The following is a 13190-nucleotide window of genomic DNA, read 5'->3' on the forward strand; positions in this document are numbered from 1 at the left end:
AGCGGCCACGCCGAACCCACAACGCGTAATGAAGTTCATAATTTACGACACTACTTGTGGTCTGTTTAATCTGTTTAAAGATTATTCATGTCTAATGATAGCAATTTTTCTTACTTTTCAACTTTAAAAGAGGCATCTGTTTGACGATTTTGTTCATCATCGGGACGAATACTAAATATATGGGTAATTTACGACTTTTTCTTACCTTGACCCCAGCACCCATGACCTCGAGGTCAAGTTGACGGCGAAGTAGATTGTATTTCTGTAATTTCATCGTTTGTCTTGCAACTGAAGGTGTTGTCACTGCTAATTTACCATGGCTGGCATTGGTACAGGCGATTCGGAATTGGACGCCCTTGTTCAACAATGGCTTGAATGGGACAAGGTATTGCAAACTCTGGATTTTTTGTTTGATTTTGCTTTCGAAAGCTTGCCGAGTGCTTGCAGTTGCAGCTCAGGAAATGTTCCACGCCTGGCGTGTACATGCGTGTAATTTTGTGTTTGATTTTCACACTGCATTGCTCCTTTTAAGAAGTGTTAGGCAACTTCTTGCTTTCTAATGGCAATTTCTACCTGGATTCTTGTTAAAAATCTACTCTTCTGACAAAACACGACAGTATTAAAAATTAATTAGACGTGCAATGCCGAGGCAATGGCACTGCATACCCCCAGCGATGGACAAATCGCCTCTCTCTCTCTCTTTCTCTCTCTTTCTCTCTTTCTCTCTCTTTCTCTCTCTCACACAAAACTACATACACACAAATACGCACACACACACACACACACACACACACACACACACACACACACACACACACAACTACACACACACGCACACAAACATGACATACATACATGTCACCCCCTTCCCCCGCACACACAAACACCTTTCAGAAGGGCAACATAGGCTCAGAGAGAGAGAGAGAGAGAGACAGTGAAAGAGAGAGAGCACTTTAGACACAAATATACAGAAAAAGAAATAGTGACAATAGAGACCACACACATACACATGCACACACACACACTCACATGCTCACACACACACACAAACACGCAACATTCAAGTACAACCTCACATGCACATAGGCAAACATACACCCTTATACACACACACACACACACACACACACTCTCTCTCTCTATCTCTATCTCTCTCTCTCTCCTATATGCACACAGACACACACACACACGCGCGCGCCCATGTGTAACGATGGAACAGCATCTTTTTTATATTTAGTCAAGTTTTGACTAAATATTTTAACATCGAGGGGGAATCGAAACGAGGGTATGGTGTATGTGCGTGCGTGTGTGTGTGTGTGTGTGTGTAGAGCGATTCAGACTAAACTACTGGACCGATCTTTATGAAATTTGACATGAGAGTTCCTGGGTATGAAATCCCCGAACGTTTTTTTCATTTTTTTGATAAATGTCTTTGATGACGTCATATCCGGCTTTTCGTGAAAGTTGAGGCGGCACTGTCACGCCCTCATTTTTCAACCAAATTGGTTGAAATTTTGGTCAAGTAATCTTCGACGAAGCCCGGGGTTCGGTATTGCATTTCAGCTTGGTGGCTTAAAAATTAATTAATGACTTTGGTCATTAAAAATCTGAAAATTGTAAAAAAAAATAAACATTTATAAAACGATTCAAATTTACGTTTATCTTATTCTCCATCATTTGCTGATTCCAAAAACATATAAATATGTTATATTCGGATTAAAAACAAGCTCTGAAAATTAAATATATAAAAATTATTATCAAAATTAAATTGTCGAAATCAATTTAAAAACACTTTCATCTTATTCCTTGTCGGTTCCTGATTCCAAAAACATATAGATATGATATGTTTGGATTAAAAACACGCTCAGAAAGTTAAAACAAAGAGAGGTACAGAAAAGCGTGCTATCCTTCTTAGCGCAACTACTACCCCGCTCTTCTTGTCAATTTCACTGCCTATGCCGTGAGCGGTGGACTACGAGTATACGGTCTTGAGACCAATGGTGGCGAGAGAGGTGAAGGGAGGGGGAATGTTTACAGTGCCGTGTGCCGGGCTGTGAGCAGTACCCGCCAATGTTTAGCTCAGGCACCGTCGCGGCGGACGCGCCTCAGTTCTATGCAGAACACTGCACCCGCATTCAAGGAAACTGCACCGCGCTGTTCTGGACAACTGTCCTCACCTTCAAGTCAGAGGTGTAAGTTACACCGACCCTGGCGGCTAAGGCAAAGCCAAATGCTCGTCTCAAAACCGTATACGGTCTTGCTGCGTTGCATTGCGTTCAGTTTCATTCTGTGAGTTCGACAGCTACTTGACTAAATATTGTATTTTCGCCTTACGCGACTTGTCTTATATATGTAGTGGAGGAGTGGAAGGTTGTAAGAACGAAGCCCAAGTCCAAGCGTCTTGTTTCAACTTTTTACATTTAGTCAAGTTTTGACTAAATGTTTTAACGTAGAGGGGGGAATCGAGACGAGGGTCGTGGTGTATACATGTGTGTGTGTGTGTGTATGTGTGTCTGTCTGTCTGTGTGTGTGTGTGTGTGTGTGTAGAGCGATTCAGACCAAACTACTGGACCGATCTTTATGAAATTTGACGTGAGAGTTCCTGGGAATGATATCCCCGGACGTTTTTTTCTTTTTTTCGATAAATATCTTTGATGACGTCATATCCGGCTTTTTGTAAAAGTTGAGGCGGCACTGTCACACCCTCATTTTTCAATCAAATTGATTGAAATTTTGGCCCAGCAATCTTCGACGAAGGCCGGACTTCGGTATTGCATTTCAGCTTGGTGGCTTAAAAATTAATTAATGACTTTGGTCATTAAAAATCTGAAAATTGTAAAAAAAAAAAAAAATTTTTTAAAACGATCCAAATTTACGTTTATCTTATTCTTCATCATTTTCTGATTCCAAAAACATATAAATATGTTATATTTGGATTAAAAACAAGCTCTGAAAATTAAAAATACAAAAATTATTATTAAAATAAAATTTCCGAAATCGATTTAAAAACAATTTCATCTTATTCCTTGTGGGTTCCTGATTCCAAAAACATATAGATGTGATATGTTTGGATTAAAAACACGCTCAGAAAGTTAAAAAGAATAGAGATAAAGAAAAGCTATCCTTCTCAGCGCAACTACTACCCCGCTCTTCTTGTCAATTTCACTGCCATTGCATCGAGCGGTGGACTGACGATGTTACGAGTATACGCTCTTGCTGTAAAAATGCAGTGAGTTCAGTTTCATTCTGTTAGTTCGACAGCTTGACTAAATGTTGTAATTTCGCCTTACGCGACTTGTTATTCGTTGTACAAGAAAACAATGCAAGCAAACGTAGAGGCCGAAGGCAAAACCCGTAGACAGAGAAGCAAATGTAGTGAGGTGTTCAGCTGCTATGAGCAAATGAATGCTTATGCCGGGGGTTCAGCCTATACTTATAGCACAGGCACGGACTGCATAGAAAACACCGTCAAGCAGGGATGAAAATCGGCCTGATCAATACGGCCAGAATCACGGAATTTGTGTTTCTTACACTAGCTTTACCCTCTGTTATTTAAACAAATACATAACCAGTCCTAACAAACAATACATCAAATTAAAGCTACGACCTTTAGCTTTCCATTGCAATAGATAACATTTTGTGAAAACTTATATTTATTTAGTACGATACAAAAACAATGGTCCTAATGAAGGCATTGAACCAACTTCAGTGCAGAAAATGACAAAACTCTCTAAACTGGGATAATGGACAAATTCATAAATCATACACATAAAAAGAAGAACCCTAGACAAACATTATGATATGCGTTACATGGGGGAAAATTATACAGTGACTTAGTACGAAGCGTTTAAGTCCGAAAGTAAATGGAATCGGCTAAATTCCGGCGCGAGTACCTGTGTACATACTTAAATTCTGAATCTTCGCACAGAAACCAAGCATCACTTAGTACAACCAAATCCTTATAAACAAACTAAAATAATATGCAACATAGGTACGGGATGTGTAATAGTGATACAAAAATGACAAAACAATGATTGAAAAGACAAAGATGAGTTTGTGAAAACCAATTTCTCTCAACGATACATGAAAACCGGTCAAAATCAAAATGACGCTTTTGGTCAGTTCGAAGCATTATCGTAAATAACACAATAATATGCAGCCATCTAGCCTAATCATTGACTTCAATGTAAACCTAAATATAATTAGGACAATATCAAAAATAAAAGGGACTTTGAAAGATAGAAGTTAGGTAGATATATATAGAACTAGAGGAATACCCGGCTTCGCCGGGGTGAATCGCGAGACAGAGACAGACAGCGTGGCGGTTCACCACAATCACCTTTGAAGGCGAAGTCCTGTCAAACGGGATTGAGAATTTTAGAGCTTATTTCTTAGCCCTATATTATCTGTTGTGGCTTCTCAAATGCCAGAACATACAGACAAAAGCCGCTAGACCCCATCACAAACAGAACTCTATAATCCACAGGTGTTGCTTACACACACACACACAAACACACACACACACACACACAGAAGCTGTATATATATATGTATATATATCTATAAATATATAGAGATAGGTGACAGTGTATTTTTCGCGTGGCTTTAAATTGATTCGACCTTTTCACTTTGACAGTAAGAACAACTTACGGGTGCAAGGGAAGCGTTCTGGACAGCGCAGTGACATTCTAAAAATAGTAACGTAGAAACGGGAATATGGATTGAAGCCAAGCGAAGGAAGGGAGATAAACGGGGTGAATCGCGAGACAGAGACAGACAGCGTGGCGGTTCACCACAATCACCTTTGAAAGCGAAGTCCTGTCAAACGGGATTGAGAATTTTAGAGCTTATTTCTTAGCCCTATATTATCTGTTGTGGCTTCTCAAATGCCAGAACATACAGACAGACAAAAGCCGCTAGACCCCATCACAAACAGAACTCTATAATCCACAGGTGTTGCTTACACACACACACAAACACACACACACACAGAGAAGCCGTATATGTATATATGTATCTATATCTATAAATATATAGAGATAGGTGACAGTGTATTTTTCGCGTGGCTATAAATTGATTCGACCTTTTCACTTTGACAGTAAGAACAACTTACGGGTGCAAGGGAAGCGTTCTGGACAGCGCAGTGACATTCTAAAAATAGTAACGTAGACTGAAACGGGAATATGGATTGAAGCCACACGAAGGAAGGGAGATAAACGCAAAACACTGGAGAAGATAAGGAAGAGTTACTGGGAATGGTGAAATGAACAGAAAAACCAAAATCGGTTCAGCGCTGCGCGCTGAGAGCACGTGTTGAAATATCTCATCGATGATATTGTGTCCGGGGTGTAGCTGAATACGGTGTCCAAATTTGAAAAAGATCCACCGAGAACTTTGGCGTTGTGATGTGGTCTAGCGGCTTTGGTGTGTCGGTATGGGGGCCCGGGTAGCTGAGGTGGAACCAAAATCGGTTCAGCGCTGCGCGCTGAGAGCACGTGTTGAAATATCGACCAGGTTGTGTCCTGTCCCGGGTGTATACCTGAATATGCCCACCAAATTTGAAGCAGATCCATCGAGAACTTTGGCCGTGCATCGCGCACACACACACACACACACACACACACACACACACACACACACACACACACACACAAACACACACACACACACACACACAGACACAAGTCGTATATATATATAGAAAGGTATTTTATTAGAATTTGCGCCAGCAAGGTGCGCGCGCATCATCGTATCGTCTGCTATGGGGTATGTGACTCCGTTTGTCCTGTACTAGGCTGTTTCGCTATGCGGTGGTTAGAGTGTTTAGGGTAGCGAAGTGCACTTGGCTACATATGAATTTATGATTTTGTCAAAGTTACCTAATATCATGTCAGACATGTGAATCACATTTGATGAATTTAAGTTTGAGAGTAAATTAATGAATACTGAATCTTTCAGCAAATGTATTCTTCTCTGACTTTTTCCCCCCATACTTCTTCTTTTTTTCTTAAAACAAAAAATGTTCTTTGCAGAATGATTTTACCCGTCAGGAGATCATGTCTCTGGCACAAGCCAAGAAATCCCAGGAGCTGGAGAAGCGGCTTGAAACTCGCATGGAGTTTGGCACAGCAGGTCTCTTATATTTGTTCATTTATTCTTCTTATCGATTAAAAACAACCAAGACATCTCTTTTTTTATCCTCTCTTTTAAGTGAAATCTCTGACGTCAAAAATCAAACAAAGACGTCATAATGTGAATGTACGAAGCGTCAAGTAAAAATCTGTCACTTCTTCTGCATGTTTCTCAAGAAAATGAATATTGAGAGCCAAGTTTATCTTGGTGAATTCAACATATCAGCAGTAGAAAATCAATCATAAGGTCACTACCAGGCTGTGCATGTATCGGTATCAAATATCATTAAATCTTCCTTAGTGTAACAAAGTGCACGAAGCAATGTAATCACCTTTGGAAAGAAAGCCAGTCAAACAGAGTTGAGAATTTTAGAGCTATCTTAATAGCCCTACAAAAATTGCTATGGGTACACATTAAGGTTCCCAAGAGCATACAAACAGCCACTGCTTATGTTGGACACGTAATTATAACTGCAGATGAATATATATGTATATGTGTTGTCAGGTCTAAGAGCCAGGATGGGGGCTGGTAACTCCATGATGAATGACATGACCATTGTACAGACTGCTCAGGTAAGTCTTAATTAACCAGCTTGTGTTGACCCAGTGCATCACAAAAGTGTCTGTTTCTCTGAAACTATTCAGAGTATTTGACTGAGACTTCATGTAATCCCCACAACACCATAGAACCTTCCCATCAACCACTTTTGAAGGATGATCTTTGTAAACAAACAAATAAATGATGACATAATTTGAACAATATAGTCTGGATATTGTGGGTTGTGGGACATTCGACCGGCCTGGGTTCAGAACAATGTGTCGGATCAAAAATAGTAAACGTAAATGACCGTAGACTGAGGCCTGGGAACAACACTGCATCTGATGGTTATGGAATCATACAGAGTGGTAATTAAATCAACGCAGAAGAAAATGGCTTTTAATTGTTTATTTTTCAGCAGTAATTGTTCATCTTAAAAAGCCCACACACCTGCATACGTAATGTCAGATATTGTTTGCGTTCGTTTTGATGATAACTGTTGTAGTGTTGATGTCACTCTAATGTCTTTTTCGTTGTTTTTTATATTTAGTCAAGTTTTGACTAAATGTTTTAACATAGAGGGGGAATTGAGACGAGGGTCGTGGTGTATGTTAGTGTGTGTGTGTTTGTCTGTCTGTGCGTGTGTGTGTGTAGAGCGATTCAGAGTAAACTACTGGACCGATCTTTATGAAATTTCACATGAGAGTTCCTGGGTATAATATCCCCGGACGTTTTTTTCTTTTTTTCAATAAATTATGTCTTTTATGTCGTCATATATCCGGCTTTTTGTAAAAGTTGAGGCGGCACTGTCACACCTTCATTTTTCAATCAAATTGATTGGAATTTTGGCCAAGCAATCTTCGACGAAGGCCGGACTTCAGCATGGAGGCTTAAAAATTAATTAATGACTTTGGTCATTAAAAATCTGAAAATTGTAATTAAAATTATTTTTTTTATAAAACGATCCAAAATTACTTTTATTTTATTCCTTATCATGTTCTGATTCCAAAAACATATAAATATGTTATAGTAGGATTAAAAACAAGCTCTGAAAATTAAAAATATAAAAATTATGATTAAAATTAAATTTCCGAAATCGTTTTAAAAACAATTTCATCTTATTTCTTGTCGGTTCCTGATTCCAAAAACATATAGATATATGTTTGGATTAAAAACACGCTCAGAAAGTTAAAACGAAGAGAGGTACAGTAAAGCGTGCTATGCAGCGCAGCGCAACCGCTACCGCGTTAAACAGGCTCGTCACTTTCACTGCCTTTTGCACTAGCGGCGGACTACGGTCATTGTGAAAAAATGCAGTGCGTTCAGTTTCATTCTGTGAGTTCCACAGCTTGACTAAATGTTGTAATTTCGTCTTACGCGACTTGTATTTCTTTTGTTTTTGCCAGGGCCTTGTGCAGTACGTATTAAAAGCCAACCCAGCCGTCAAACAGAAGGGAATAGTATTTGGCTATGATGGGAGACACAGAAGTGACAAGTAAGAGATTTACAAATGTTTTTCGACATGAATTATTGGCAGATTATTTCCCCCTCTGCTTCTTTCTCTCTGTAAACTTGTAGGGCTAGTTATTTTTCGGTAACTTACCCAACAACCAAAATCACTTACCCAACAACGGGCCTGAATCCTCGATAGCTCATGGGTAGAGACTGTACACATTGTGGATCTACTTTTTGCGACTCAAAAGTTCAGAACACTCTAATGTACAAAATATACATTTCTGGAGCAAACAATACAACCATACCGCATTTAAACCAGCAACTACAGGCTTGAACACATGAATCTCAATATAAAATCCATGAGTTTGGTTGTTTTCTGAATTCAGATCTGCCGTGCACAATCGTTTATCGCTAGCAAGATTCCAAGGAAAAGTAACTCTCATACTTTGTCTAGCGACACGAGTAGTTCCCCTTCCAGATTTCGGCTGCATCGACAAGACTGCAATCTGACGGTCAGTTTTCAACAATATTTCATTTTATAAACAGATCATACGCAATCAATTGCAAACATTTAATCAACTTAAAGAACATGCAGCGGTTTCATACACTATTTTGCCCCAGAAAACTGAACTTCATACAGTTTTTAACGTTGGAACACGGGTGTAAAACTTCGTCTGCTAGTCACATTCGAGGAAAGAACATTTCCTGAGCTATACCAAAACATGAACAGAACACACACTATCTGCCTTTACCGCCACAACAGAATGACAACATAACTGTGTACTTGATTTTAGTTCAAAACATGGAAACTGACAAGAAGTGTTAACAAAATTGAATGATTTGCACGGAACTGTACAACCGCACATTAATCGATCGCCTGCGCAGGTAGACTGGTTGGGTGAATATGATTCGATCAAACTTTCGCACAAAAACTCCTCTTTTCTTTGAATAACTGAAGAAAGGAGGAATAAAGAGGTTACATACCTCGTCTCAGTGATTATCAAAAATAATGGTCTCAGTTCGCGGTCATGAAAAAGCTCGCTGAAGCTCGTATTTTTCATGATCCGCTAACTTCGACCATTATTTTTGATAATCACTGAGACTCGGCATGTAACCTCTACTTGTTTCCCTCTTCTCATGATAAATGAATACAGCTATAGGGGAACCACCTGTTTGTTTACTACCTCCAAAAATCAGAGAAAATCAGGTCTTTAAAAAGGAATTAGGAAGAAAAACACCCAGTGTTTGCGCATTGACCTTAAGTCTTCAAGACGCGTTCTGTTATATTACTTAGGTTACATGTACGTCTTAAGTCTTAGAAGAGTTAGGGTTCTATCATAACGTACGACCAGTCTTTTTCTGTAAAAAGGACAAAATTCGATTTTGCAGACTCTGCAAGGAAAGTTACTCTTCTCTGACATCCAGTGGATACAGTTCATGGGATTTCCGGCCAATAAAAAGCCACACATGCCTGTGTAAATTAAAAACAAACTTCAATTTCAGACAAGATTGAAAATAAAGAAGACAAAAAAGACAAATCGATATACCAATCCAATTTTGTTTTGTCGTCGGACACAAACATTATTTGTTTTGCCTTATCTGTCAGCCTGTGTCCAGTTTTACCAGCTATATTGACAGTGTGTAAAGTCTGTTTGCATTGGGGACAGATTAAGAAAATATTTTATATTCAATGTACATGGATAATCATATAAGTTCTGTGTTTCTGATCGATATACTGAATAATGAGGAGAGGTCACAACTTACCCAAGTCAATGAGGCAGAGAGAGTTCATGTGTGTGAGTTCATGTATGGGCCTTCATTCACGCATGTGTGTGTGTGTGTGTGTGTGTGTGTGTGTGTGTGTGTGTGTGTGTGTGTGTGTGTGTGTGTGTGTGTGTGTGTGTGTGTGTGTGTGTGTGTGTGTGTGTGTGTGCTTAAATTGTGCAACAGTGCATATACTTTACTGCAGCACTTGCAGATGCTGTGTGTCTCACTGTCTGTCCTGTGGGTTTTTGTCATCACTTGCTGGGATCAAGTACACATTATTTCAATTCCTATTCTCATTGACCAGGTGGGCCAAGATCTCAGCCACAGTGTGTATCAACAACGGCATCCCTGTCTACCTCTTCACAAGGACATGTCCTACACCTTATGTTGTAAGACTTTTTGAAAGCGTGTTTGCTTTTCCTTTAGTTCCTGAATTGTTTTGTTGTATGTGGAGTTTGTTAGTCTGTGTATGTGTATGTGAGTGTGTGTGTGTGCATACTTTGTGTGTGTGTGTGTGTGTGTGTATGTGTGTGTGTGTGTGTGTGTGTGTGTGTGTGTTGCAATGCTTTTAGCCCATCCGCGTTTGTTTTTGTTAATTACTTGTTGCATTTTGTTGATCGAGCCTGTTATGTTATTTGATGATTTTTCATGTGCATGTTTAATTTTTGTTTTTTGATTCTTTCAGGCCTTCAGCATACGTCACTTTGGCGCGGCATGCGGTGTCATGGTGACAGCTAGCCACAATCCCAAGGAGGACAACGGTTACAAGGTACACTTTGCTTTGGAGGTTGGGAAGCTCCGTTGGTAGAGCACTGGACTTGTGATCCTAGGGTCACGGGTTGGAATCTAGGCCAGGACAGACACAGGTCAACTTTATGTGCAGACTCAGAGACGGTACCTTTGTCCCACCTCTGTGTCACCACAGTGGCACGTAAAGGACCTCGGTCGTTCTGCCATCAATGCAGGTGCTTGATTACACCTAAATACCCACGCACCTGGGTAGCGCGACTCTTGTTGCTGCTAGCTTTCCACTGGGAGGAAGCGACCCGAATGTCCCAGCAATGGGATAATAAAGGAAATGAGATGAAACGATGTGTGCATAGAAATTCAGTGTTAGTGCTGTGTTACTGTGGTGAAGTGCCTATCAGGGTTGAAATCTAATGTGAAGCTGAAGTTTGAAACTCTGTTCTACATAACATGTAAAAGCATTTAGTGAAGTAAATCTGTCAAACCATTGTTGGATTAAAGCTGTTGTGTGTAGCACGTACGCCACAGCTCACATTGTCAGGTTTGATGTTAATTAACCAGTGCAATGCCGTATTGCATTTTGTTGGTTTGTTAGTTGATCTGTTTGTTTATTTGTTAGTTGGCTGGTTGAATCTTTCATGTTATATATCGCCAGGAAGATCCAATTTTTACACTAACTATAATTAACAAATTTTCTTGGTTTTTTTTACAGGTTTACTGGGAAAACGGTGCACAGGTGAGCTCTTGGCATGAGTGGCTGTCAGTCTGTCTGTCTGTCTTATCTGTGTGTTGTGTCATAAGATGGACTTACTTGACTAAAAATCATAATCAAATAAAACAAAGGGTGGTTTGCGCTCGAAATGTAAAGTTAAGGGCTCAGGTTTGAACATTAGCACTGTCATATACACATTTAATGTTACATCTTTTCCCTGGTTGCTTTATTTTTCCTGCAATATGAATTAAAATCCTGGATGATTTGTAAACGGGTAGTTTTGCTGGTCCTTGTGTCATGTGGGTGTGTGTGTGTTTCAGATTGTGTCTCCAATAGACAAGGGCATCGCTCAGTCCATCCTGGACAACCTGGAACCTTAACTTACCTGCATTCTGAAATAAAAAAGAATCCTGGATGATTTGTAAACGGGTAGTGTTGCTGGTCCTTGTGTCATGTGGGTGTGTGTGTGTTTCAGATTGTGTCTCCAATAGACAAGGGCATCGCTCAGTCCATCCTGGACAACCTGGAACCTCAGCGTGCATCGTGGGACACATCCGTGGTTGTCAACAGTCAGCTGTGCAAAGACCCGTACGATGAGGCTCACAAGGCATACCTGGCTGCCGTCACTTCTCTTTGTTACCATAGGTCTGTCTGTCTCTTCTCTCTTGGTTTATGTAGTGAAACACACACACACGCACACATGCTTGCACGCATGCATGCACGCACGCCCACCCATCCAACAATCATGCACGTTACCACACAGGCACGCACGCGCAAGCATGCACACACATGCACGCACGCATGCACGCACGTATGCACGCACGCACGCACACACGCACACACACACACACACACACACACACACACACACACACACACACACACACAACCTTGTAAGACCTAAAAAAAAATCTCAGAAAATTGTGTCTTAAAAAGGAGGGAGTCTTAAAATGGGGGTAAATTTATAGAGGTTATGAACAGAAAATCAGAAAATCAAGGTCTTGAAAAGCTGTTGGTCTTAAATGGAGGTTCCATTGTATTCTGTTTTCTGGTTGATTTGTCAGGCTGAATGTCCAGATACATCAGGTTAACAAAAGGGCAGCTACACAAACACCACCGCCAAAGGAGTAGTATATTGCTACCTTTCATGCAAGGAATTCCATTTACATTTTGAAGGTTTTCTGCCTATAAGTGTCATAGTCAGAAGTGTTCAACTTTCAAGGATAAAACCTTTATATTTACATAGTACTTAGAACCACAGTTGAAGCTTGCTTTGATTAATTTCTTTCTTTCTTATTTTTTCAATAGATGTGATGCCTTTTTGAAAGCGATATAAACTTACACAGCATTACCGGATTTCAAGGCTGACCTGATTTCACTTTTTGTCGACAGAGACACAAACAACAGCAGCAAACTGAGGGTAGTGTACACAGCCATGCATGGCGTGGGATATCCGTACGTGCTGGAGTCTTTCAGGGCTTTCAACCTCAACATGCCCATTCCAGTTAAAGAACAGGTATAAAGGCAGAACAAGATAACAAATAAAAAATTATAGTGTACTCAGAGAATGTACAACAACACGAACAATTTAAAAAAATGTGATCGTTCATGGGTGTGTGGTTTTTTTCTGGTGAGTAAATGTTCATTGTGATGTTGTTCTAGCTGGTTCTTGGCCCATATCAGAGTAAACAGTACCCTGTGTTGTTGTTGGTGTATTTATTTTCTTTCTTTTGGGGACATTTCAGGGTTGTTCTTTTTTATCTCCAAAAGCTGTAGATATATATTGCTGGTGACAAAACTTTGCATTCAGTGACTAACTCATACATGTTCTTTCTTCTGT

General features: G+C 40.0%; 2 protein-coding genes across 2 annotated transcripts in view; one reads left to right on the forward strand and one right to left on the reverse strand.

Moving 5' to 3' along the window:
- LOC138968860 (uncharacterized) overlaps positions 1–13190 on the reverse strand; it is a 510049-nt gene that overhangs the window by 332823 nt on the left and 164036 nt on the right. The gene's annotated exons all lie outside the window — the stretch shown is intronic.
- LOC138968847 (phosphopentomutase-like) overlaps positions 248–13190 on the forward strand; it is a 45540-nt gene continuing 32597 nt past the window's right edge. The window contains exons 1-9 of the mRNA XM_070341509.1: positions 248–385; positions 6033–6132; positions 6637–6704; positions 8076–8164; positions 10196–10280; positions 10577–10660; positions 11351–11374; positions 11826–11995; positions 12743–12866. Of these exons, the coding sequence (XP_070197610.1) occupies positions 317–385; positions 6033–6132; positions 6637–6704; positions 8076–8164; positions 10196–10280; positions 10577–10660; positions 11351–11374; positions 11826–11995; positions 12743–12866 (813 nt within the window). The 5' untranslated portion in view covers positions 248–316. The remainder of the gene's footprint in view (positions 386–6032; positions 6133–6636; positions 6705–8075; positions 8165–10195; positions 10281–10576; positions 10661–11350; positions 11375–11825; positions 11996–12742; positions 12867–13190) is intronic.

The sequence above is a fragment of the Littorina saxatilis genome, linkage group LG6, assembly GCF_037325665.1.
Source record: "Littorina saxatilis isolate snail1 linkage group LG6, US_GU_Lsax_2.0, whole genome shotgun sequence".
Lineage (NCBI taxonomy): Eukaryota > Metazoa > Mollusca > Gastropoda > Littorinimorpha > Littorinidae > Littorina > Littorina saxatilis.